Source organism: Athene noctua, chromosome 7 (genome assembly GCF_965140245.1).
Source record: "Athene noctua chromosome 7, bAthNoc1.hap1.1, whole genome shotgun sequence".
NCBI lineage: Eukaryota > Metazoa > Chordata > Aves > Strigiformes > Strigidae > Athene > Athene noctua.
The window spans coordinates 2,017,302-2,044,519 of NC_134043.1; the positions used below are offsets into that span (position 1 = coordinate 2,017,302).

Sequence of the window (27,218 nt, forward strand, 5' to 3'; positions counted from 1 at the left end):
GCAGGCGCGGCGGGGCCTGAGGCGGCCGGAGGGCGGCGGCGGCGGGTCGGGCGGCCGCGGGGCCCGGGTGTCGGGGCTGAGGAGCGGGTGGACGCCGCCGGGATGCCGCTCTTCGCCCCCAACCCCTTCGAGCAGGACGTGGGTGAGCGAGCGGGGCGGCGGCGGGGCGGCGGCGGCTGGGCCCGGTGCTTGTGGAGCGGCCTCCTCCTCCCCGCGGCGGGGCCTGGGCTGCTGAGGGGAAAAAGAGTAACGGCGGCCGGTGGTGGAAGCCGCGGTTCCGGGCCTGCTCGGTGAGCAGCCGCTCCGTGCGGCCCCGGCAGCTGCCGGTGGTCCCGCTGCGAAGCTTCAACGGAAAACAACCGCTGTTGGCGTTTGGGACGGGCCGCCGGGGCCCCCGTCCCGACCCGCGCCCCGGGCTCTGTGACAGCCCTGCGGCCTCCGCAGAGGGACGGGGCCGGTCGGGTGCCCCAGCAGTTCAGGGAAGGGGGTTGTGGCCCGTTGTGCTCCAGCTCCTGCAGTGTTACAGCTCCTGCAGCCTGGCTTTGGGGCCTCTTGTTCCCTCCTGCCTTTCGCGGGGCGTTGCTCGTTGGCTTCGGTGGAGCGCAGTGCTGTGGTAAGCCTGTCTTGGTGTAGAACTCGGGGGTGAAAACCAACCCTATCAAAATCGATAGGGTCCGATCTCCATGCTTGTTTCAGTACCTGGTACTAAGGCAGAGTCTAGAGACTGATCTGGGGCACGAAGTGAAGCCTGAGCTGACATTGCTTCTCATTGCAAAACCGTGAAGCAACTTTGGCTGGAGTTGGTGCCGTGGACAGGCTGAAGATGATGACTCACTTGTTTTGTTTTGTGCTTCGGCTCTGTCTTGTGCTTTCTTGAGCATGAAACTTGTTCAGTGTGTTGGTTTTTTTAGGGGTTTTCTTTTTTCTTCTTTCAAAAATGCCTCTTCTAAATCGAAGCCCTTGAAAAAGCAATTAAATTGAGCTAGATACCAGAGTCAGATTTACATTTCTTGTTACACTGGAATTTTAGGGAAGAGAAGAATTCAACATTCTTGGAATTTCTGTCAAGGCCAGGAAGTAAACAGGTGGAAGAGGTGGTTGTGAGTGCTCCCATTACCACACCAGCTCTTTTTTGTTGAGTAGAAGTTGCACTGTTTTCTTAATGAGTCTGCAAAGTTTGTGCAACAGAAGCATTCCCCTTCCTCTTCTCACAAACCATCATGAGATTTGTAGTGTTGACCTGTGATTGAAATGAAAGTAGAAACTTGCCAGACCAGCTACATAAAGTCCGGTTATTTCAAATACCTTGTGAAGTTTTCTGTTTGTTTCGTCAGACTTATTTTCACGTGGCTGAAATGAGTATATTTGCAGAAGTGAAGGCTTCTTCAACTGAGGACTCTCACAGCTGTGCAGAATTCAGTGGCAAACCTAAATGCTTCAAGAACTTCTAGACTGTAGTACTTCAAAAGTGGCAGTTGGTTCACTTGTAGTTTCTTAAATTTTGCCTTGCATATATTGAGTGTAACTGTCTGCACTTCTGATGATTAAATAAGTGCAAGAGAATAGAAACTTTGTAATTATTGAGGCGAAATCTTACAGTCCATTGCCAGGAAAAATCTGTTTGCCACTAGGAGCTTTTTAAAAAATTATTATTCTATTGTAAACTAGACTACCCAGAATATCAAATTGTCAAATGTGGATGGTCTGTACTTCAAATTGCAGTATTTATGTGAGCAGGTTTTCCTGCTTTTGGTATGTATCTGTGAGCATTTAACTTTTTTTAATATTTTATTGTCTTTTTCATTAAAAAAAAAAGGTACATACCAAGAAAATAGTTGAGTCCAGCTGGTGGCCTGATGCTACTGGAAAGGAGAGATCCTTTTCCATGGTCCCATCCACCCTGTTTTTATTTTTGATTCACCATTGAGCTGATTCAACGCTTTTTGGCAGAAAACTAATTTTCCAGAAGAAAGTATTTGGCTTGTGAGTTGGATCATTTATGAAGGTGATGAGTTGGGGCCTTTGCTCAGCAAAGGCTGTGAACTGGCAGTGAAAAGGAGGAGCAGGACACCCCTGCAGAGGTGAAGGGGAAGAGCAGGACCCCACTTCTGTTGGCAGCCAGCTGATCCAGGCCTCTGCAGACCCAACTCCTCTCTTTTCTTGGGGCACCTTTAGAGAATGTAGGGGAACACGCTTTTGCTTTGCTGCAGCTGGTTTGGTTTCCTTGGTTCTACACCTGTAATTTTGCTTTTCAGCAGAGCTGCACAGAGGCTTCATTCCTCAGCGTCTGCTTCGGGTGCTTTGTAGTTGCAGTGTCGCAAGGTTCACCTGTGGAGTAGTGTTTTAGAGGAGTGTGGTTTCTTTCATCTGTTTTTCTTATTGAGAGGATTCCCCAGAATTTTGCTTCTTTAGAGTGTTAGAAGCTTTTTAATTTCCTGTCTGAATCTATTCCTAGTCGGTTCATGTGCGCTTGCTGTTTTCCCAGCATTGTCCTTCCTCTTAACCTTCATCTCTTAAGTAGTTGCTCGTTTAACACCGAACAAGCCCGTTCCCTTTCATCTTTTGTTTCCTTAGCCTTCTTTCATAAGACTGTTGACAGGATCAAGGCAGTAGGAAGTATTTTTCTGTGTAGTTTGACTGGCATCCAGAATTGCCCACTGTGTTGTGGATCACTGATAACTTGCCCGATAGCGTTTCCTGTTTCCTCCTGCTTTGCTGAAATGTTTACCTGCCGTGTTTCATTCAAGGATTGGATTTGCCTTTTTGCGGCTGCTTTACCTTGGTGGCCTGTGTCCTCTTGTGCTAGAACCTAGCATACTCATTCTCCTCTTGTTTCCAACTGCTGAGCACTTTGTTTCTAGGACGATACTGACACTGACTGTGTGAATTTACATTTTGTGTCCTACTAACTGTTACCTTTTTCTACCTAATCCTCCAGGATTTGTATTTCCCCTTACATTATGTTTTAGTCTGTTTATTGATGATACCCTCCAGCTCTCCGCTAGCTTCCCTACAAGACCCTTACCCTTGCTGTCAGGGCCAGCCAGGATATATAAATACTGATTTCAAGACCAATTTTTGAGGTGTCTGGGGAGTAAGCTTACCCCACCCTCATCGGAGCGCTTTATGTTGCCTGTGGAGTGATCCAAGAACTGTAGCCAATAACTCACACCTGGCATCCTATGGAATGTTTCTCTGCCCTCTGAACAGACAACTGCTGTTAATTAGTCTTTGATAAGAAGTCCTTGCCTACCAGAGTAGCTGCTTTCTGGTCCAGCTCACCAGGTTGCCCCTTCATTTCTCAGTCTGGAATAATTCTTGGCTTCAGCGTTTGGTCTAAAATCCTGAGAATGTTTGAGGACAAGCTAATAGGGGCTTTTCTGGGTGCTGCTTGGCTGTTTTGTTTTCTTTTTTGCTTCTTTAAATCACAGAATCATTCAGGTTGGACAAGACCCTTGGGATCATCGAGTCCAACCCTCAGCCCGACTCTACAAGTTCTCCCCTACTCCACATCCCCCAATATCTCATCTAAACGACCCTTAAACACATCCAGGCTTAAGACTAACAAAAATACAGCTCCATAATTTGAAGACATGGAAGATTTTAGGCTTTTATTCTGGATGCAAGCCAGGAATAAAATGTAGGGACTGTATTTCCCAGCCCTCAGCCTGTGGCTTTACCTGATGAAAATTCCTGAATTTTGAGCCTGCGCTTTTATGGTGTTTCTTGCTCATTTTTTAGATTATTACTGGTCTGCTCCCCCACTGCTTCCTTGATTATTTTTTTAATATATCATAGCCTCACTTTTTGTTTGTTTGTTTTTTCTTATTATGAGGGATGTTTTGTTCTATAATACGCGATTGTTGGTAACTTTCATTTTGGTGCTTTCTAGGCTGCGTTAACAGGTCTCTGTTACAAGTCTCTTAATTCCACTCTGGTCTTCAGTGTTTTTCTTGAGGTTTGTGGATTGTCTGACAAATGGAATTATTTGCTTTTCAGGTTATTGGCCAATTGACTCGATGAAACAAAACATCAGACCCGCTTTTTAACCAAAAATTGTATCTCAAAAAGCCTTGTCGGTCAACTGGATCTACGGTGCAAAAAGTTATTTTAACATTCCACTTTACTGATTCAATTTTTTTAGAATACAATATTCAGAGTGACATGAATAGTGTTTAGCTGCTACCTGGGATCATTAAAGGTAGGGCTGCCTTCTCAGCAACAACAACGTGGACTGTGCAGGACTGGAAAGGCGAGTCATATGACTACAGTGTCATCATGTCTCTAAACACTAATTAAATCAAAGCTAGAATTTTCTAATTTGGCTATACAAAGGCAAGGCAAACAAATGAAGGTGTGTGGGATTAAATGTCTTCTTTTCATCCATGTGGTTCTGCTTTATCTTCTGAAAAACAGCCGTCTGGAGTAGTCCTCAATTTTTTTTGTCTTTCACTTTTTGTGTATGAACTCCTGGTTTTGCATACTTAGAATGGTTTTGTGTAAAAGTTGAAATATTTATGTGCAGGCAAGATTTTATTTCACGTGGCTTCAGGGAGCAAATCAGTCTCTAGAAAATGTTTATTTTGGTGATCAGGGTCTTTAGCAAATGCCACATCAAATTGAAAAGTTCTTTGTGCTAAATCAGTGTGTGATTGCTTGTTTTCTTTCCAGTGTAAAAATTGACACAGGTGGGGGAAAAAAGTTATGTTCTAGTACTGTTATTTTTTTTTAAAACCTGACACATTATTTGGCATTGTTGCCAAGCTTGGCTGAAGGGATTTCAGGACCGAAATAACAAAATATTTTGCAAATTTGAAGATCGTATGGACTAGGCAGCGTAGAGGTGGAGCCACCATCAGAGCAGGGTTGCTGATTTGGCTGTGTCGGTGTCAAATGCTAACGCCGTGTGTTAAACAGGGTCTAGATTTGCAGCAGAAGCACTCAGTGGGAGATCTGTGTCGCGTATCAGCGTGCTACGCTTTGGGTAGGAGTCAAAGCATCACATTGTTACCTTGGCAGAGATTTCCACGGAACTTTGGGAGTGCCCGTATCACGCTTGGGGAATTCTGGGGGCTCTGAAGTTCTGGCAATTCCCTTATCTTCCTTTCTGTGTTCCTGTAGGTATTTTAAGATTCCCCCCAGTTGCTGGTGCTGTTTTCCTTGCTTCTTGCCACGGTAAATGTAGATCCTACCCGATCTGCGGAGTTCTGGGTGTTGTGTTAGAAAGGGGCTGTGTGGCTTTTGTCTTTGCAACCCCAGGGGATCCCAGTGCTGGTGGTGTGTTGCTGAAAAGGTAGTGGGCCTCGTGAGAGGCGCTGGACGGAGCCCGTGGGGCGTGGAGGCTGCCAGCTCTGCCTGCAGGTTCCCCACCTGCCTGAATGTGGGGCCAGGACCCTCCAGCATCACACCAGGATCCTTATGGCTGAGGACTTGACGTCTGAAAAGATGTGAACAGGGATGCTTTTGAGGACTGCCATGTGTTGCCCAGTTGCAGTCCTCATAGTTTATTTTTTTTTCCTATCTTTTGGTGTTATTTACATGTATCACCCATCCGTTTCTGGTGAAAAAGGGAAAACTGGTGCAGCTGGGCTGGAAAGGGCGACATTCAGCTTTCCCTCCGACACAACGGTCCTTTCGGACGTTGTGTGCTAGAGGGAGCGTCCTGAAAAACTTGCCTTCGGCATGCAGTGGGAAAGCATTACCTTCTTTTCTGGAAGAGCTGGTGACAGTGTTTTAAGGCAGTGGCTTGACGAGCATTTCTTCTTTTGGCAGTAGTATCAGTAAACAGTTGCCGTCCCCTTCCCAGCTGCTCGTTTTAGTGCTATCTGCTCTTGTGTTGGCATAGTTTTCTGTGCAGCTGCATGGCAAATCAGATCAGGGAACTGATCCAGTTAAAAATGATTAATTGTGGTTTTAATTCTTTGTGGGTTTTTAAAAATATACCAAGCAGCAATAAAAAAAAAGGCATTTTTTGCTTTTATTATTTCTATAAAAGTAAGCTCAAGTCTAGTGTTCCTTTGTTAACTGGAGGACTACAGAGTGTAAGTCATAGCATTTTTTTAGAAGTTTATATTCTCTCAGCACTCAAATCTTGGAAAATGCATCCTCCCACATCTGTTTCTTCTGATCAAAGTCCATACTCAGCATCTGTGAAGTAGTTATCCTTCAAGATTATTCTTCAGCTGGAGCTCATGTTAAGCACAAAAGCAGATGCTGTTAAATTTGTCATGCTGGCAGGGAAGAAGACCTCAACAGTTAAGAGTTTGCCATGGGGCAGCCTCTGTATTCTCACCGGGACCGTGTCAGCTCCTAGACCAGGGCACGTAGATACAAGAGGAGGGAGTTTGCCTTTGACACGCCTCAGTGTACGAACAGGAGGTGTGAGTAAGTAGCACTTAAGAGTAACAGCAGCTGTGCTGTTCTTCAAGGTGTAGAAGGTGTGGAGTTGAAAACTTCCCAGTGAAGCCTGTTGGCTGTGGAAGAGTTGATGGGGATGGGGCGGGATGTCCTCTGTCATGGCAGGCGAAGTGGATCGCCGTTTCCTCAGAGGGTCCAGGAAAGTTCAATATATCCTCTGGCAGGTGCTTTCGAGTCTTTCGCAGAGGATAAAAGCGACACCTGCCTCTGTGGAACAAACACCATAAGAAGACGAGAACTGCTGGGGGGTGGAGCCCGACGGAGCTGCACTGTTTTACCCCGTTCCTTACCTGGCAGCCTTTGTGGGGATCTTTTCTTTTTTTTTGGCTTGGCATAACCACAAGGTGTTTGGTTTGCAGTGTTTACACTGCAGGGTCAGTTGGCCAGCTTGTGTTTGACTGGCTTGTGAACAGTCAAGAGTAATTTTAAATTTCTTGACATGTTTTTGGGTCCGAGTATCCATTTCAGTTTGTTTCTTTGCTGTGACATTTTAGAAGAGAGCTTTTGACTAGTGAATCAGATAAGTGTGAACTCTAAAAGAATCTTACATGTATTTTGTGGATGTAGTTCTGTTGTGTTTTTTTTTTTTTAAAATAAATTGTCCAGAAGTAAATTACCTGATTGGCTTTGTTTCCCATTTTAAAAGGAGAGCAGAGGAGGGAAAGAGAAGGGAGCGTGAAGAGGAAAGTTTGGAGGTCTGGGTTTGGGGTTTTGGAGTGTACGAAATGATCAAGAGAGCTTAGAGATAGGATGATACCTGTCTGGAGGCTTCGCTAGCTGAGCCCACCCCTGCTGAAGCACTCCAGTGTCTGGCCCTAGAAGAGGGGGACTTGTGGAAAGAGGCGTCTCTAAAATACTCCAGGAATTTCAGAGAGGTTTCTGGTCAGTGCTGGTAAATGCCGGGCCGGGTCAGTTTTAGAGGCGTCGGTGCTGTTTGGTGTTGGAGGGGTTGGGGGCTGCTGCCCCTTGGTGAGGTGGATTAATCCAACTGAGGGCTTTTGCTGGGAGGATCCGCACCCCTGGGGGTGGAGATGTGCAAGGGGATGCTTTCAGAAAGCAGTTTTAGCTGGTGGAACTTCATAGGGGACACTGGGCTGAAACGTTGTGTCCCAGGCGTGGCGTTACGCTTGTCTTCTGTTCACATATCCAGGAGATGGGCACGTGGGGGTTGCTTTGGTTGGATTTTTTTTTTTTTTTTAATGAATTGAAAAAGTGTTAAAAATTGCAGGCGCTCATTTATTTTCAAGAACGAGCAATGAATTTTGTGTCCTAAAAATATCAATGCGCTTAAAAGAAAATGTAATGATTATGTCCTTCCCAGGTGAATTTTTAAGAAGGTTTGTGCTGTAGGATCATTCTTTTAACACAGTATTTGCTTCCCTTAAATAGTCTAAGCTTGTGAAGGTAACCTGTGGCCAAAATTTTAAATTTCCATTCCTCCTCCTTGTTCTGCTGTTACATCTGTAACAAAAGGTTTTTAGGGGCACTGCTATGCTTGCGCTTTCTTTGTGGAAGCTGTTCTGCTGAGCTAGCCCCGGTATTGTTGCACCTTTTAACTGCAAAACTAAGTAGTGAAGCTGATTATCAGGGAAGATGCTTAATTGCACACATGAAATCGGGTTTATCCTGCGGTACTGTTGCTGTCAGCAAACCTTGTAGTTTTGGAAGAGCTGCTATCAGAGAGCACCATCACAGTAATAGCGAGTGAGCATTGTGTTCTGCTTTCATCTACTAAATAGTCTTTAAAATACTCAATCCCAAAGGGATTTAGCAGCTTCTCTTACCAAAGTAAATTCTGTAAAAGTACTGATTGTGATATTGCCATGATTATGAAGTGCATTCTGATGGGATTAACACGTAACAAAAAAATCTAAAAGCACTTAGCTCTGAATTTCCTTAAAATATTAAATGGGGAGGTTAAATTTAAATCCTAAACCAGCAGATGCAATGTATAAAATATTTAATTTGCTGTTTATAAGCTATTTTAATAGAACTGTAATATTTACGTGTGATTAAAATAACATGGCTCTAATAAAAACCTGAAAGGAAAGCACAGTTAAACACCATTAAACCTTATCAGTTAGTATGTAAAATGAAATGTTGCAAATAATAATTAAGTATACATTATTTTGACAGTCTGGGTTTTGTTGCCCCCTTCTGTGTTTTTTATTAATCCTTCCACACCGTTTATTTATCTCAACACTTGCTGTGGCGTTTAGATTTCCTGAAAAATCTACCAGACAGAAATATTTTAATGAGTGTGTTGATGAGGAGGTGGCTTTCCTTTAGAGTCCTAAAGAGTTTTTTTTTTTTTTCTTTTTTGGAGCATGCACGTGAAATATTTAATGACGTGCAAATGTTAGGAGACCTCAAGCAAACTCTAGACTGGGGTGATGGTTTAGGCCTGGAGTAACTAAACTGTACAGCAGCCGTTTCTTTTTTGTCACTTACAATATTACAGTTCAAGGGTTGTTTCTGGTTTTGGAACTTGTAAATACTTACCGCAGTTGTTAGTCCAGTGCTGAAAACTACATAAGACTTTACCAGATAGCAAGGACTCGTGCTGATCTGTAGGAGACGCTGCCTCTGGGTGTTTTGTATGTGGAGTCTGCTTTTTTGGTCTGTGGCTGGGAAAGCATTTGTTGACTAGAATCTGAACTTAATTTGCTATGACACTTAACCAATTTTGGTTTTCTTTATAGAAAAAGCCACGAATGAATGTAACACCAGTGAGAACTGGGGTCTTATTATGGATATATGTGACAAAGTTGGAAGTACTCCTAACGGGTAAGCTGCATCTCGCCTTATGACATGGAATTTCAGGTTCCTGGGCAGAAGAGTAGAGTTTCAGAGTGAGCACCTCTCGAAACGCTCGGCGTAGTCAGCTGTGCAAAAACTGCTGTCAACCTGCCACTGCTGCGAGCTCTACGCATCCACGTAGCTGGCTGTAAAACTGTTTGAAAGAAGTGTTCCAACAGGATTTCTAGTAGAGGAATTTGTATATGCTGAGTGCATTCCAATTTTTATGGAGTTTTGCACAGTAGACCAAGTTATTCATATTTAATGATCTTGCATAAATTTCGAGAAGCAACTGTGCCAGTAGGAAAAAGTGAACTAGTTTCTTTGCAGAAAATTATCTAGCTAGGACGATTAGCTATTTATGATGAGAAATCTGTCAGTGTTTAGTCATTAGGAAGAAAGGGACTGATGGAGGAGAAAAGGAGAGAAAATGAGGACCAAACCAGATCAGTGTGAATCAGTTTAGCCCGGGTGGTGATACTGAAACACAAGTGGTAGCTCAGTGATCTCATAGTGGCCAAAAGTATTTGCTGAATTTTAAGGAAATCTTTTCGGGTGATTTAACGTGGTTTAAATTTTGAGGTAAACCTGAGTTAGTGCATAGGCTGAATTCTTAAGTGATCTGAGAATTTTTATCAGTTCTATGTAACATTTGAGATAACTACACTGATAAAGTTTGGGTCGTTTTGTTTAATTAATTACCTCCCACAGGGATTAATAACAAATCTATTCAAGCCAGGAATCTTTAGTCCTGAAGAAGTATAGAATGTCCTTTGAGTCCTTTATGAAAAATATTTAAATTTTTTTAGTGCCAAAAGATTTTTGTAGAGAGAGCTGTTTTAAACCTCCTTGTTTTGGAGGAGGAGAGATTATTTAAAAAATTAGGTTGTTTTTTTTCTAATTGCACATGCAAAATACTGAACTGTATATAAAAACATGTAATTAAATCTTAATATTTATTTTTGTATGTACAATAAAATCCTAAACTCTGAATTTTAAATGCCACTACTGCTAGCACATTTTACTTCAATTTTTTGTAGTTTTCTTCCTTCCTGCCCTTCATCAAGAGCCATCCTCTGAAAATAATACACATTGTTGTCTACTCTTAGATAAATATGTAGCTTAACAACACGCATGTTGTCTGGGTTGATTGTCTGTGTATTAACTGGGACCAAACATACTCAGTGCTGGGACTAAACCCACACTTCTGGCTGTGTCTGCATCACCAAGCAACTGAGAGCGGTGGGGCTGGAGTTGGTGCTGAGCCCACTGCATCCATCCAGTCTGCAGCTCAGGGCGTTGGGGATCTTTTTCCCCCTCAGAACAGGTTTAAGCTCTTCTCCTCAGCTCCATAACCACACCAGCGAATTGTCAGCAGATCCTGTCACTGGCCCTGTCTCTCGTGGCTCCTCAAGAAGTTGGAGCATGTTTGGTGTGCATGGAGGAGCTTTTTTTTCCAAAAGGAAATAAATTTGCGTGCACAAAACTCCACTGTGAACTAAATGTGCAACATGTGGGAATGATCGGAAAATTTGTTTCAGAACCAAAGGGTGAATATAGATGCAGTTTATGCACAAGACATTGAAACAGAACAAAACATTGACACAAACATCTTAACAGCGTTAACAGTGAAACAGTTTTGGTTTCATTTTGGCTCAGGGTTTTTTTTTTTAAGCTTTGCCTAAGGTTGCAATCTGTAACAACTTTGACAGGAGAGAGGATTTGCGTTGAAGCGGGTTGTCAGGTGTTTCCTCTAGCCCTTTGTGTGCTGGATTCCTGGGGAATCGGATCTTGGCAGAGATCTGGCTGAAAACTCTTGTGCTGTGACACGCAGGGACACGCAGCCTCGCGGAGGTGTTTCTGTGCTGGGGTAATATCGGGTGTACTGCAGGTGATACGAGTCGTGAAGATACTGCATCAGCTCTTACGTAGAGACTTCATGGTGTAGGGGCTTCAAAATAATAAATGAATTCAAATTAATGAAGCCTTACACAGGCCTCAGCCCACATAGCTGGTGCGTGCTGTTAATGCTCATTTTAAGTTTGAAACTCCTCAGTAGAGCAACGTTTAGAGTGCTAATCATTATTCTGTACTTACCTCAGATTTTGCTGAAACAAATTATAAAATCGTTGTGCCCTTAGTGTTTCGAAAATGGGATCCAAGAGCTGACAAGCTGTGAGCACCATTTTTAAATTAAATCCATAGAGACCCTTTACAGTAGCCAGTAAAATAACCATTTATTTAATCATCACTGCTTCTCATTCTTGTTTTTTAATGTAGACATTTCTTTCATTGTTTCAAATCCGTCTCCTCAACTTAATGGCAGTTGCTCCCTTTATGACCAGTCAGCAGTTTTATGGAAGTTAATACAAAATGCCAGTGTAAGAATGGAGTCTGTTCCAATCCCATACACATGTAAGAACAAACAAGTCGTTAAACACTTTTTCCAGACTAACTTTAGGAAGAGTTTAGGTTAGGTTACTTTTTTTTTTTCCCCCACAAACCCAATTTTGTTTGCTTACCCAGCTTGAGTATTTGGTATCATTCATTCTGCAGATTGTGTCAGTCACATTGATCACTAACAATTTCTTTATTCCTTTTTCAGAGCAAAGGATTGCCTTAAAGCCATCATGAAGAGGGTAAATCACAAAGTTCCCCATGTGGCTTTGCAAGCACTTACAGTGAGTAGACTATCACTGTTTTCAAAAATCTTTGTATTCTTTTGTGTCATGCAGCTATTAAATGTTTGTCAGTCAGTTAATGCCTTTATATACCTTCAGTAGAGGTCAGTGAGAGTGTGCATGCTGAACAGAGGGTTAAATTTAACTCTTTATGCTTTTATTTGGCATTATTTCTGTTGGTGCCATACGTTTTCACAATTGTATTTCTGTTGTCAGCTTTTAGGAGCCTGTGTATCAAACTGTGGAAAAATATTTCACTTAGAAGTATGTTCTCGTGACTTTGCTAGTGAAGCTCGAGGTATAATAAATAAGGTAAGTTTTTATGACCTTAAGCACTGGGGGAGGATTATTTTGGTAACTGCTTTGTCTCAGCACAGCAAAGAATCACAGAACTGATGTTCTGCTTAATACACATTGTCTAGTTTTGGTGCAGTTGCAGATACTGCTGGCTGTTCGTCTTATCACTGAAATTTGTGTACTTTAATTTTTAATATGAACATACAATATATTAAAGAAGTGACAGGCTAACAGCATCAACTCCATATTTTTACGAAATTACATAAGTAATTTTAATTCTCTGACTCTTCCTAAACTCAATAATTTGATAATGGTGAGGACAGCTTTCCTTGAAGAATGTTTTTATTTGGCTTGAATGAAATTCATGGGCTAAAGTGCAAAGGGAGAACTGTGAGTAAGTTAAACTATGTTTTTACAAGGAAAAGGATAAAGTCTTCGGACAACTTTATTAGTTCCCAGAGGAAGGAAGACCTGAGTGGTTAGGGTCAAATGGCTGATGGAGTCTAAATCTGGGTGTAATGAATTGAACAAGCAGAAACAGCTTTCCCCTAATTACTGCTCTGGTTGAAGACAAAAATGGCTAATGGGTTAAAAAGAAGTTAGTCTTCAAATATATGGGAGGCCTGGAATCATCAGAGGTGGAGCAAAGCAATTAAGGAAACTAATAAAACTGCTGGGAAGCAAAATGAGTTCACAGCTCTTCTGTTTCTTGCTTTGTATGGAAAAATAGGTCTTAAAGTCCTCCCCTTTGTTCTCATGAGCCACGGTCCATCCTGAAACACAACGTTGACCTTCATGGTCTGACAGCACTTGTGGACGTTAAATCAAACCTTTAATCCTGCCCAAGAATGGATTACTGGAGCGTAATTTATTTTGTTGTTGGGAAATACTTAGGTTTTGCCCGTCTCCTTGGCCCACTTGGAGGAATAATCTTCAGAGGGCAAATAAACTTGTACTTTCTCCCTTTTTTCCAAAAGAAAATAAGTTCAGACAAGTGTAACGGATGTTTTTGTGCTGATACTGAGCCTATCAAGCTCCATCTCTTCTTTCAATTAAACGCACGCTTGAGCCCAAACTTGTCAACGTTCTTACTGGTCAGGAAGCGAGGCACAGGCTTCCAGTGGGGCCTGAATCATGCTCAGAGAAATCTTAGCCGTGCGCCGCGTTTGTGTGCTCCCAGGCTCTTGTCCAGACAAGCCAAGGGAAACACCTGGAGGGGAGCCCAGCACCCCCAGAATCCTTCTTTGCCAGCAAGTGTCCTGCGGTTAGTTGGGATGCTTTGGGGTCACACAAAGTCTTTTCATCAGCTGTCAACAAAACCAGAAAGCAGATGGAGCCTGAAGTGCTTTGCTCCATGTTTTACCCTCGTAGTGTTGGCATGACCTTCACGTATATTAGCTGCTCTATTGAGGAGTTGCTCTCTTTGCTCCAATAAATTTTTTAAGGCTATTACACGATTGCAGGATTAACAGCAGCTGATGTTTAACGTTGCTGAGCTGTACTCTGAAGGGTATTCTTTAGCCATACAGTAGAGCGACACATGACGCTGACCTGCTTTTCTGGAGGCGGATTGTTACTTTGGGTGAGGTTGTTAGCGTGTGAAACTTGCAGTGCTGACTGAAATCAGTGATCCTACGTGGATTTACAGTAGCCCTAAATCCTGTGGAGGAGGGGGAGCTGTAGAGGCTCTTTAGTGCCAGAGGAATTGCAGGCAGAGCATGGACTTGATCTTGGTTCACCCCCACTCCCAGCAAATAATTTCCTTTATCAAACTGTCCCTGCACCTCAGCTCCTAATTCAGGAGCTAATAGTATAAACTGTCCCATGAGCTGGGTGGCAGTGACATCGTGCAGGAGACAGATGTACTTATGTATATGCAGAGATCAGGTTTTTGTGAGATCCCGTCACCCGAGAAGCCCACGGGGAGAAATGTGTCCTGTCATGTGAGGAGAAGACAGCAGAGGTCGTAAAAAATGATACAAATGCGAAATAATGAGGAGAAAATGGAGGTAAAATGGAGACTAGCTAACACAGAGGTACAGAAAGGTTGGGGTAAGTGGGGTAGGTAGCCTGTATTTCTCCAAAGATAATGAGATGGAAACATGGCTAACACTTGAAAAGTCAAAGTTTGTCAGTCTTTTTCCTTAACTATTCCTTTACCACCTAAAATTGACTCCACTAAAATAACACCAGTTTAGGTAGGTGGGCTGCCTGCAGGATTTAAGCTTTGGCTGTGCAAGAGAATTGGCCTCAGAAGATTGCTGTGAGGGCTGAAGGAGCCCTGGTTTAAAATTGTTTTTGGTAGAATTGGGGAAATCTGAACTACCTGCAGTCTGTTGCTCTGCTGAGGTAATGGTGTGGCAACCGCTGCACCAACTTTCCAATGAAAGGATGACGCTCCAGAAGCTAAGTATGTTCTCTAATATCAGCATCAGTGTATAAAAAAAATATATTCTAGGCTCTGTTTTCCAAATTTTCTTAATCAGGACAATTATTAAGGGTATTTGTAGTAAAATGGTTTTGGTAACAAAGTTTTACTGCGAGGGAACGACTCTTTCTGTCCATTTTGAGGTATAAACATCCCTTTCTATGTGATTTTGTCTTCTAGGCTCATCCAAAAGTCTGTGAAAAGCTAAAAACTCTAATGGTGGAGTGGTCAGAAGAATTTCAGAAAGACCCGCAGTGTAGCTTAATATCTGCAACTATTAAATCTTTAAAAGAAGAAGGTGTAACTTTCCCTGCAGCTGGCTCGCAGGTAAGAGCTGAGCTGGTACACGGCAGCGTTGGGTTCACCGTTCCTGGCGGGGAACACAATCAGAAGCTGTCCAAGTGAGATCCTTTGTGCTTTCGGTCAGGAGAGTAGGATCCTTCTTTGAGTTTGGTTGTCTCCGTCTGCTGAGGTTTACTTTTATTCATTCTGCTTTTTATGACCTTGCCCTCCTAAGAAAAATGGGAACAGACTAAAGGCTATTTCATGGTGCCCTTATGAGGTGTTTCATCTTTGATCATTCTTTTCTTCCGATCATTTTTAGAGCTCTGTTGAGCTGTAGCCACCTCAGATTGAAGCAGTTTTACGCCCACACTTTGTACTTGGTGTTTCCTGGTTCTGATTGCTGACTTGGAGCACATACCTTCATTTTTCTTCACAGAGCCTCCCCAAACAAAGGGCAGTGTCAGGAGCGAGATGTGTTTGGAGATGCTCTGTGCTATGCTTTCCTTTCCCAAGTGCCCCTTGCTTGTTCCTGCAGTTACCTGTCCCCGTCAGGAACTGTCCTGGCTCTGCAGCAGGTGGAGGTGCTCCAATCCCTAACCTCACCAGAAGTGTTTTACTTCTGGTGGTGCTTTATGCCTAATCTAGCTGGCAGATACTGAGGACGGGTGGGTTTTTCCTATGCTTTGTTATTGATGCTTCTGAATATTTTCATGTTAATTATCTAATGGTCTTCAAGGTCCTTTCCAACCTAGATGATTCTGTGATGAATCGGGTGAAGATCAGTCCCAAAAACTAGAACTGCAGCTGCTATTACGTATTCCTTACATGAAGTTTACTTTTCTCTGTATTAAACACAGAGGGTTTTTTTTTTTTTACTTTTACAATCTTTCCTTCCTCCACAAAGATGTTTTCACTTCTAAATCTAGGATATGTGTTAAAACATATGGCAGAAACATGGAAGATGTAGAGTACTGGCAACCAGTTATGCTTCCTTTCCTACAAATACATAGAAAATGGCATCTTGATGTTTTTACCTCATACACTTCACTTCAAACAAGCAGAGCTGAGGTTTATTAGTAATTAAAATTTAAACTAAAATTTAGTTTATTAGTATTTGGTACAGAATTGTTTCCTAGGACTGTTGGTAAGTCCTAGACATGGCTAGTGTCTGAACGAGGCTCTTTGTTTCTGGTATGTGCGGGAAGACTTCCCTGTCGGGATGAAAATGAAGAACAATTTCACTGTGTGGTTGTGGAGACTTGTATTATCCGAGTCAGCAGCTCCCAACTTGATGTACGTTTGCTCTTCCTTCCCCTTGTCCCACCAGCAGAGATGGAGGGTGGCTCTGCGCTCTGATGCGGAGAGAGATCTCCCATCCCAGAAAGTCCAGCAGCTGCTTAATAGCTTGGATCTTCATACATGTGGGACTCCAAAGACTTCTCTTCCCTTCTGCAGGGAGGGGTGAAGAGCAAAGGTGGAAAGAGTAGGCATTTAAATGAGTATTTTCACTTTAAGAAATGAGATTAAATAGTTTTTTAAATGAGATCAGTTATTTAAATTAGATCTGATTATTTTACTTTGTCCCTTGCTGAAAACAAAATAGAAGCTGGCTGAGATTTGGAAGAGTGGCAATTTTTCCTTCCAGAAGGTCATCTTGATTCAGTGGTGAAATGCTGCAGTAAGGCAGCGAACCAGGAACAACTGATTACTAATTGGTTTAAGTATATAATTATAGAGCTTTCTTTTTCCTTTGTAACCTGAACTTATTCTATTGTTAATATTGCAGGCTACCACAAATGCTGCTAAGAATGGTTCATCACTGAGTAAGAACAAAGAAGATGAAGATATAGCTAAAGGTAAATTGCTAGTCACAGCCTTGGGTTAGAATGCTGTGTAGAAGTTTTGTTGAAACGCGTGGAAATGGGAAGCTGTACTCTCTCCTGCTGCGTAGAACTGACAGAAGGGCTCAGCAGGTTGGCACCCGATGTTGGGGGTCATTGGAAATACTGTGAGGGCGTTCCCCCTGTGGGCGAGGGGTCGGCTGAGACGTACCCTCTGCCCTCAGCGTTGCTTTGGGACTGTTGGCCTCCCCCCTTCTGCACCCGCACATTTGATTTTAGCCTTCACCTCAATGCTTGAAAAGAATCAGAACATTTAAGTGTTTTATGCTTTTTCCTCCTTCCTGGATACAGTGACTGTTGCTCAGATGTCACAGTGAAGAATTTATCTGTATTTTGGATCATGCTAATGATGCTCCTGACAGGAATCGTGTGTGTGCCGCTTCCCATAGCAGGCGGCACCAATACAAGCAGAAGGTGTTTTAAACATTTCACAACTTGTGCGTGATTACGTCCTGTCTTTTAGTCCTGTTGCAGGGCAGAGTAAAGCTGTTGAAATGTGAAATCGGGCTAGTAGTTTGGAGCAAAGATTTTAAAATATGAGAGGAGCAGATGAGGTTATAATATAACAATAAATAATTTGCTATTTATTTGTACTAGGAAAGCAAACTGCCTTTGTATACAGGGATAAAATATACAAACTTTTTTTTTTAATTTTCCCTCCCCTAATTGTAGCTATCGAATTGTCTTTGCAAGAGCAGAAACAGCAACAAATGGAAACTAAATCCTTGTACCCATCCGCAGAAATTCAGCAAAACAATCAGAACTCGAGGAAGGTGCGAGCTCTCTATGACTTTGAAGCCGTCGAGGACAATGAGCTCACCTTTAAAAGTGGAGAAATTATTTTTGTTTTGGATGACAGGTATAATATATTTCAATGAAGGTGTCTTTATTCCAGAACTGTGGTTTTCTTAGGACAGCAAATCTTTCCTCTGCTTTTTTCCCCACAGAAATGTATCTTGTCACTCTGGCTCCCCTCACATCCATTTATGTTTCACTGTTCTTTCCATACCCCCAGTTTTTGACCTAAAGTCATGATCTCCCTATATTACACTGGGTGTTTCATTCTGTGCTGTAGGTCCAATTTGTTTGTGGTTTTAAAAATAAATGTGAGTTGGTTGTAACAGATGTCATAAGGGTATACACATGCATTACAGTGCTAAATTCCAGCAGCTTCCAGAAATTGTTAAATCTCGTCACATTTACCAAGAATAAAACTGAAGAAAAACCACTTAAGATAATTATTGTTGTTACCAGTGTTGCTCCAGTGATAGCCAAGAAGCAGAACTTCCTCCCTGCTAATGCTGTTCTAATTTAATAGACCATGACAGATCAAATCTATTTCTAATGATAGTGCCCATTTGTGTACTACTGGTGAACTTTCAGATGAAGCTATAATGGGCTATCATCTAATCAGTCTAAAAATCTCAAGAGTTGTGTTAAATTTTGAGTGATTGCTATGGAATGACTTGACTTCCCCCGATCCCTCCTCTCCACTCCCCTGCCCCAGCTCCTGTCTTTGGCTTTGCTGCCAGGCTGCTGATCTCTACAAATGTTCTCCTTTGCCTTTGTGATTGGGTACACGGGGAAACAGCGTATCAGATATCACAGGTTTTCTGTCAGAAGCACAAAATATCGCTGACGTGAAGCGTTAATGTTCAGCTTTGTAATACGGCTTTTATTTCCCCAGTGACACCAATTGGTGGAAAGGTGAAAATCATAGAGGAGTAGGACTGTTTCCATCTAATTTTGTGACTTCTGACTTAAATGTGGAACCCGAGGCAGGTAAGTTAGCTATTAAAAGCTGACAGATTATTTTAGAAGGGTGGGACTACTGATGAGCCCATCAGAAAAATAATTTCCTGAAATTTAGCCCAAGGAAAGAATTGAGAGAGAAATCCCACCCATGTGGCAAGCAAGCAAGCAAGCATGTACTGCTGCTGCAGCTCACTTTAACAATCTCTGTCTTCTGATTCTCTTTGAAGTTCAATTTACCATAATTCTTTGTCAGTAATATATTACATGTGAATCCAGTAACTTGCCATTTAAAAATGTCAAAGTCTCTTTTCAGACATCAGACCTAGCACAGAATAACATCCATACCCCTGTCAGTGGTTTGTAAGAATCACATTGTCAGCTTTATTCATGCTCAGGATACCAAAATAAATCCTAACACTTATGACTTGGCTTGAAAGGAACTGTACGTATGTTGGAGGTGTTTTTAGATGCTAATATGACTCAGGAGTCTTTCCCATGCCGGGCTTAGGTTCATAATCAGGCTAGCAGCCCAAAGGAAGCAGCTTGTCACAAGGTTTTCTAGGCAAACCCATTTCCCTTCTCCAGCAGTTAGGTGCATCACTGCTTAAAGTACTTAGTCAATTTTTTCTCTCATTAAAAGATCCGATGGCAAGCAAGGAGAAAATGTGTATTTTAAGTTAGCATAGTAACACAGCTGCAGAAAAGAAACTAATGTCTGTTCTTTCAGCAACTGTGGATAAAAATTCTGTTCCTGAGGATACTACAGAAGAAATTAAGAAAGCAGAGCCTGAGCCAGTTTATATAGATGAGGTATGCAGTCATTTTGAATATAAAAAATTGATGAGAATTTACACTGGTTGAAGCATGCTTTTGTTACTGAATGTTAGTGGATAATTCTTTCTGTATAACTAATTTTTTTAAAAAAATTTGAAAATTAAAACAGTTCCTGCCGTGCTTCAGAAATAACTGGTTTTAATCTCTTCACATTTCAGGATAAGATGGATAAAACACTGCAGGTACTTCAGAGTATAGATCCTACAGATTTAAAACTTGATTCTCCAGATCTTCTAGACTCAGAAGGTACTTTGAGCACTAAGTTAGCTAGGATTTTTTTTAATTTCTTCTTACATTTTCCTTTTCTGGTTTGAGCTGGTGATTCTTTTGCATTTATTTTAAGCTGAGAGAAACCGTGGTCTGTACTAATAGTGTGCTGTAGAACAGCTTATTTCACAGTGGGAGCGTGGGGCTATATGTGTAACTCTGAATTTTCTAATAGTTGCCAAGCCAACTCCATGTTTAGCAGAGTGATTTGCGTAACTTCCAGCTAGTGTACAGTGCTCAGCCTTCACAAGATCCATCCACCTATCAAAACCCTTGCTTGAAATAAGCAGTTAATTTTGTGTCAAAATTTCTCAAAAATACTGCTGGCTGGGAGGGGAGAGGAAGTTCAGTTCATCTAAGAGCTAATTAGTTCAATGTGTGTGATAACAGTTGAGCACACGTAAGGAGTGTTCCTAGAATGGAAGAAGTGAAGGTAAAGGAAGCTCCGTGCTACAGCAGACCTAGAGAAGCGTAGGTGGTCTAGGCTGGGTACTCCAGTAGGAGTTGAAAGTCATTGACCTTGCACAGTTGAAGCAAAAATGTAAAAATTGTCCGTGTTTTTCATTAGTAGCCTTGTTTGAGAGGGTTGAGGGAGAAAGGATGACAAAGCAGAATAACCAAAGTGTTTCTGTTTGGGCAGGAGAAGTGTGGTACACATGATAACTAGGTGCCCTCTCCCATTTCGTATGCTGTTTTAGTGTGCGTGGATACAGTGTTTTTTGGCTGCATTTAAACTTTCAATTGTGCAAGACTCTAATTACCTTGACACTTTTGTCTTCACAGATATTTGTCAACAGATGGGTCCAATGATAGATGAAAAACTGGAAGAGATAGATAGGTGAGCCATAACGTAGCTTCTGTGTTATCTCCTGTCATTTACATTAAATTGTGCAGTTGTACTAATTTTTCTTTTGGCACTTTCATCTCCCAAGCTAGAAAATCTTGTGAGAAAGCCATGTTGACAATTCTACCTTTATTTTTTTAGCACTTTTGTACCGAGGCCCCAGTGTGTGTACTAAGATTTGCTTGCTGCTCTCCAGAACTGACCGCAGAGGTTACTGGGTGTATTTTATATTGGTGCTTTCTGGCTGCAGCCTTTTGCAGCCTATCTAGAGCTTGGTGTTTTCAGTCTGCTGCTGCCTCTCCTCCATGACAGGAAAATCTATTCGATGCTGTCTTCACTTCTTCCCCCTCAGGCTCCTTGGGCTGTTTGAGGGTGAAAAGAGAAGGTCACTCACACCGGTGGAGTGGCTCGCCTTAGTGCAGCTAGGGAAGAAGAGTTGTGCACCACTTGGACTCCCCTTCCAGTCCCATTGGTGTAAGAAACACAACAGCAATTTTACAACATAGATGCATAAGAAATTGACCATCTACCTTTTACGTTTTTTCTTTCCTTGCATACTCAAAACTGCTTAATGACCACTCTTCTTTTTTACCATCTAACACCAGCTGTTAGAGAAACTTAGTGTTTGCATATATTTGTTTTGAAACAGAAAACATTCAGAATTATCTGAATTGAATGTGAAAGTTCTAGAAGCTCTGGAGCTCTATAACAAACTGATGAATGAAACGCCGATGTATTCGGCCTACTCAAAACTCCACCATCCTGCACAATACCCACCCACATCTTCTGGTGTTTCAGTGCAGGTCAGTATCCCTTTCTGGAAATAGAGAATTTCCTAATATAGATTTCTATTTAAAAAGATGACAGCAAAAATGAAGTGTACGCTTCCTTGCTAGCCTACGAACAATCTGACATTGCCTGGTGACTTTTTATAGCCTTTAGCATAAAATACCATTTACGCACTAGAACAATTTGCAGTGACCTGCTTGTACCGTAAGGGATAGCTGTTAATTTTGCTCTACTTAACAGAAAGGTACTGTATTGAAAGTACTAAAAGATTGTGTCCATGATTAATTTTTTACAGTCAGAATTGTGTGTTTCAGCAGCTCGGTGGATATTCTTGCTGCGAGTCGTGTCCTCAGCCTCAAAGTAAAAACGTTACCTTCTTATCTAATAGAGGGGATGTGAGTGAACTTTAATAGGAGTGCATTAATCATGAGTGCAGTGTACTTTTGCTAAATATAGAAACACTAGTCTGGTTTTAGCTCTTTTTTTTTTTTTTTTTTCCCCTTAAGAAATGAACATGTTTTATTAGGGGGTGTAGTTCCTCAGAACTGTTTTACAGTATCTCTAATGTGCCATATTGATGTCTTAAGAAAACCAAAATGGAGGTGAAATTTTTTTTTTTTAAGACCCTTTTTGGAGAAAGCGTAGAACGAGTGTTTTTACTTCAAGTTAATTTTACTTTAATGTTAATTGTTCAGTGGGAAAAGAATAGTTGCCATAGCAACTGCTAGATCTGAAAATATGTCAGTTAAAAGTAATTCCGTGTCCTTAACTCGTGGTAACGATGGAAAATTCGTTATATTTGGAGGTTAAAAAGTAATTTAAGCCAAAAGGTAACTGGAGCTTACTGTTTCTTCCAAGATACACGCTTCCAGAGGTGAAAAATGTAAGATAATGTTAACGTGGTGAGCTTAGCATGGTTCCTTGGTGCAGAACTGTCTATTCCTTCGGTGTCTGTACGCTGCCCAAAGCCCAACACCAGGGCCCAGCATAGACTTCTGTAGATAAGCATGTTACACCACTGGCTCTATCGGAATTTTCAGTAAAGACTTGCATTATCCTAAAGCAGAAATGCAGGAAACTAAAGTTTGTGCTTTCCTTTTGCGTTACAGTCTCGGAATATACTTATGTTTTAATTTCCAAAATGTGTTAAATAACAAACCTCGTATGGTGCCCGTCTTCCTACTCAGCTCTATGCATCAAAATATGTGAGGATTGAACATTTTAAAGACAAGGCAAATTAGAAAGAAAGAAGGTTTCGGGGGGGGGCAGAAGTCTTGTATATCATACAGAAGGTTGTTCTTTCAGATATTAGGGACTGAAATCGTTAGCAGTGCGTTTCTGAAAAAGGTACCTTCTGATGAAACAAAGGATGCCCATTTCAAACGCATTATGAGAAGTTATGTGGTTTGGTTTTAGAACCTTGCTGAAAAAATTAATTGTTGTTCATTCAGCCTTTGAACCCTAACATATTTGTACATTGTAGTGGTATTGTGCCACATTTGCTGCTACTTAATTGAAAATAAAAGTTATATAATTTTTTTTTTTTTTTTTTTTGGATTTACAGTCGTACCCTGTACAGCCACCTAGTGGGAACTACATGATCCAGGGTGTTCACCAAGTCACCATTTCCCCGGGTTACAGCCTCGGACCCGACCAGATGGGGCAGTTGAGGTCTCTGCCTCAAAATATAAATTCTTCTGGAGCCACTCAGCCAGCTCAAGCTGCATATTTAAGGTATTTCTTCAGCAAATTGTTAAATCACCTCCTTCCTGACAGTGATTTTACTGCTTTATCTAGAGGTTGTGTGTTCTTGGGATATTTACAGTGACACGTAACGCTGTTTGATCATTTTGACAGCAGGCGGATCGCTTTTGGACTAAGTAAAATTCTTACGTGCAAATGTGTTTATCAGATGAATAGGCTTGACTTTATCAGAATTCCATTTGTGTTGTTTTGTTCCAGCCCGGGACCGGACGCGGTGTTAAACCAGACTTATGTGAACCAGAACGCCGGCCTTCCGTCAGGCGCCGGCACAGCTGCCTACACCCAGCAGCAGCTGGGGATGGCAGTGGATATGTCGGCTTACCAGAATAATACGTCGAGTTTGCCTCAAGGACCAGGTTATCCCGTGGCAGTTCCTGCTCCTTCTGTTCTACAGCAACAAACAAATTACCATCAACAGCCTCTCCTTTAAAAACAAACCAGCTCCTATTTTTGAATTAACGCATAAGGGTTGCCTGACCTAATGATTTTTATGAATACCTGTCACAGATATCAAAACACGTTTTCCTTTTAAATAACCCAACTTACTGCGTTAGGGTGATGCAGAATAAAAATAGGCATCAGATCTGATTGTTAAGCATTTGCATAAAGATAGCTTGAAGTAGCATAGCTGATGGTTTCAAATAATTTCAGATTACTTGGAGCCCTTACCTCCGTTCTCTCAAGAAACACCACTTGTGAATCTTAAAAGATTGTCCAAAAATAATTTTCTTTTAAATGTGTTTCTGAAAACTCGAGGATGCTTAATCTTTGTCACGTGTTGCTCTCGTTATGCATTGCCTCCTCTGGTATCTTACTGTAATCCTTCTAGCCCAGTGGCTTTAGAGCATCTCTGCTGATGTAGACCCCACCACCTCCCTGTGATGCTGTAGTGAGCTTTACAGCGTGATGCGCGCTGAATAATTGGAACAACGGCGCGAGCTCAGCAGATGAGAGCTGGAAGAGAAAATGATTCGATATTGTGACAGCGGGGACCACGTACCTACAGAAATACGAGAAATGAGTGGTTTTTTACAGTGCTGCCTATTCGTTTGGTTTTTTTTTTTTTTTTCCCCGGAAACTCCGGAGAACTTCTGATGTGTTTCTCTGGAAGAAAACAGGTGGGGTTTTGCTAGAACTCGCTCGTGTCTTTTGGCAGAGGTGGTGCTGCAAGCACAAGTCTGCTTTGCAAGAGCAGGCAAGGGACGCTCCCAGCTGACTGTGTGGGCACTCTGTGGATACAAGGTGCTGAGCCAGAATCTCTTTTCTTTTCCTTTTTTGGATGTATTGAGAAGTGAAGGAGTATTGTAGTTCCTTGTGGTAAAGGAGGATGTTTGAAGCTTCTTAAGACTGTGAGAGTCTGCCTTGTTCCCTTTCCAACGGGGAGCTGAGCGGAATAGGAATCATCTTTATGGGACCAGGGGGTTCTTGCCTCTCTCTTGGATTCCCTTTCTCTGCCACCATTTCCGTCCCTAAATGAACACTTATTCCAGTCAGAGAAACTCTTGAGCCCTTTGGGAAAGGTGTGTTTAACTCACTGTCTGTATAGGCAGAACACACGTGCTCTGTGAGCGGGCTTGTGCTCCTCGTTTAATACAAGGAGTGGTTGCATATTGAAAATGACAGACATGTCTTTAGAAAAGGAATTGCCTTGGAACCGTGGAAGCGTAGCATTTGGTGGCTAAGAAAAGAAATCTAAGAATTTCTTCCCTGATGCACTTTTTTTAACGGGTGGGGTTTGTACAAAAGGAGCAGATGAGCTGAATTATCTTTCTGGAATGTGGGATTTCTTTTATTGTTTCCACCTCTGAAAAAAACAAAAATCACTATTTACCTACTCACTTTAGCATAGTCATATTTATACCTATTTTAATAATTTTATGATGAGTCGTAATCTTTCAGTTGGGAAAATGGAAGCAAATCATTGATAAAAACATCTTGAGTAAATGCATGAAACTCCCCAATGTAAAGAAGTATGTTTGGTGTACACGTTTTCTACCAAATGAGAACTGTCAGATTGTAGACTGTCGTTGAGTAATAAAAACCACCCTTCACTCGGCGCCACCTCCTTTTCTTTTACGTTGTATTTAATTATTTAGTATCGTGACCTTATTCATTTGCAGCCTCATGCTTATGCAATAAGGTATTCAGGACCTGTTCTTTAATTTTTTTTAATTTAAATTTGTGCAATTGGAAGGAAGCTTTTGTCTTTCCTTTTGACATGACTTTAATTTGTCTTTATCCCTTCTCCTTGAAGTAGTTGAGTATAAATAACACATGTTGCAATACTGAAGTATTTTGATAACATGTTCCTTGTGTTCTTCAAGAAGAATAATTAATTTCAGTGCTGCTGTTCAAGATTCTTATTGTTTGGAGATTTTTTTGTAAGAGCTTTGTTCCGAGTTGGTATGTAGTTGAATTAAACCTTGCTATCATTTATATAGATTCTCCATGTTTGTTAGTCAGTTGAGACTAAGGTAGGTGTGTTTATTGGATTCTAAGCTTTGGTCCAGCAGAAATATTGCGTATCTTAAATTGAGATGGCTAGACAGGTGTGATTTGATTACGTTCAGTTAATAATTATATATAAATACTGTATATACTCATTTGTCTGATATTTTCTACCCAGCTACATATATGCATACTGTTAAAGCCTGAAATTTTATAAAAGCAGGATTTGTCATTCTGTCATCTCTTATATTCCTAATTCTGTGATATGCAACTTGTAGATAGTGTAAAATAATTTAATTATTATTAAAACGGTGTATTTAGAGGGTTTCGGTGTTAATAGGATCTGGTTTTTTCTCTTCATACTTCTACACATTATCATATTTATTTTTAAGGCCTGATTGTAACAGAACATGCTGCCAAAGGATTTCTCTAACTTCAGATTTCTACATTAGGTTTCTACCTACTGTTTTATATCAGGAATCAATGGTAGATAACTTCTGCTTTTTCATATAAACTCCTAATGGTTGACATAGAAATTTGTGCAACTTTCTAATGAGACTTTTATGGTAATATACTTGTTTCATGGGTGTTGACAGTATCAATACTAGATAAATCTTCTTCTGGTATGAGTTGGCAACCTATTATGTCTAAGTTCTAGTCTGCTGAAAGCAACAATTGAATTTGTCTGTAATAGCACCATGCAGAGACGTGTTTTGAGAAATTGTGGTCTTTCATCCAGCCTCAATGTGACAAATGCATTGTCGATTTAATTTGGTACAGAAATTACAGTGTTAAAAACCAGATTGTTTCCGTGACAAGTAAAGCTTAAAAGTAATGTTCTGCGTTCATATGACTTTGGGTTTTGATCATAGATGTTAATGGACTTGTGGAACGGTGTAATTCTTCTGAAGGCTGTCCCCTAGAAAGGAGAGCTGAGCGGGACGTGGCTGCAGCTGCAATCTCTTACAGGAATTATTTTCTGATAGGAAGATTTTTTTTTTCTTGTTTTGATCTATGCATCTTTTCTAAGAAATAATGGACACTACCTGTGCTTACATTGAATACTGTGACATGTCTGTTGAATTTAATGAATAACTTTGTAGAATTTATGGCTCTTACCAGTTAAATTTTACATGAAGCTGACTCAAACTGTTTTGAATTGGTGAAAAATGAAAAGGAAAGGAAATAGTGTTGGGGCAGGCTGTGAGTAGGGCTGTCCCAGCCCTGCTCCCTTCACTGGCACCGTGACATCTCCAGGTTGGCCAGCAAGCGACCTGGCCACCAGCCGAGGGCACGCCCGAGCTTTGGAATCACACCAGCCTTCTACTTCTCTCTCATCTGGGGTTTGAGGTGAATGTGCACTGGGTCACAGATGTGTCACGGTTCTGACAGAAAATTATCTTGGAGAGTTTGCAGTATTAAGAGTAGGGGATCTGTTTTATTGGAATACCCATTCGGCCTCCTGTCTGCAATATGTGTGCATTGCCTTGTGTGAATAAAACAAAATTTGTTTAACAAACACGGGTGAGGAGTCTGCTGTTTACTGTGTAGTTAAGTCCTTGCCAGAAAATGAAGGCAATAGTGGTGTGAAGGTCACTACTGCAGCGCTCCCCTTCCCCTCTGCCCTCCCGCTGTCCCCGTCCTGGGCCCAGCTACCTCCAGCTCCTCGTTGTCCACACGCTGTCCCTGCAGCCAGCGCTCCGGAACGG

General features: G+C 41.6%; 1 protein-coding gene across 3 annotated transcripts; it reads left to right on the plus strand.

The window, feature by feature from the left end:
* STAM2 (signal transducing adaptor molecule 2) lies at nt 1–27,015 on the plus strand. 3 transcript variants are annotated; one of them, XM_074910666.1, is made up of 14 exons: nt 1–142; nt 9,120–9,204; nt 11,822–11,897; nt 12,114–12,209; nt 14,803–14,949; nt 16,694–16,763; nt 17,481–17,667; nt 18,496–18,590; nt 19,291–19,373; nt 19,556–19,643; nt 20,448–20,502; nt 21,158–21,311; nt 22,862–23,031; nt 23,260–27,015. In XM_074910666.1, exons 1-14 carry the CDS (start codon nt 103–105, stop codon nt 23,489–23,491), a joined length of 1,578 nt encoding a protein of 525 aa, XP_074766767.1. In that variant the 5' UTR covers nt 1–102; the 3' UTR covers nt 23,492–27,015. The 3 variants fall into 3 exon arrangements, with proteins under 3 accessions (XP_074766767.1, XP_074766765.1, XP_074766766.1); XM_074910664.1 differs by having other exon boundaries at nt 24–142; nt 11,822–11,896; nt 12,095–12,209; XM_074910665.1 differs by lacking the exons at nt 1–142; nt 9,120–9,204 and having other exon boundaries at nt 11,839–11,897; nt 12,121–12,209.
* The last annotated feature ends 203 nt before the right edge of the window (nt 27,016–27,218 follow it).

Excerpts from the sequence above, each read along its gene's own strand:
- STAM2 (XM_074910664.1), top strand. The coding sequence starts at position 103 with ATGCCGCTCTTCGCCCCCAACCCCTTCGAGCAGGACGTGG. Across the intron at positions 19,644-20,447 it reads AGATCTTCTAGACTCAGAAG|ATATTTGTCAACAGATGGGT; the intron begins GTACTTTGAGCA and ends TTGTCTTCACAG. Across the intron at positions 21,312-22,861 it reads CTTCTGGTGTTTCAGTGCAG|TCGTACCCTGTACAGCCACC; the intron begins GTCAGTATCCCT and ends TTGGATTTACAG.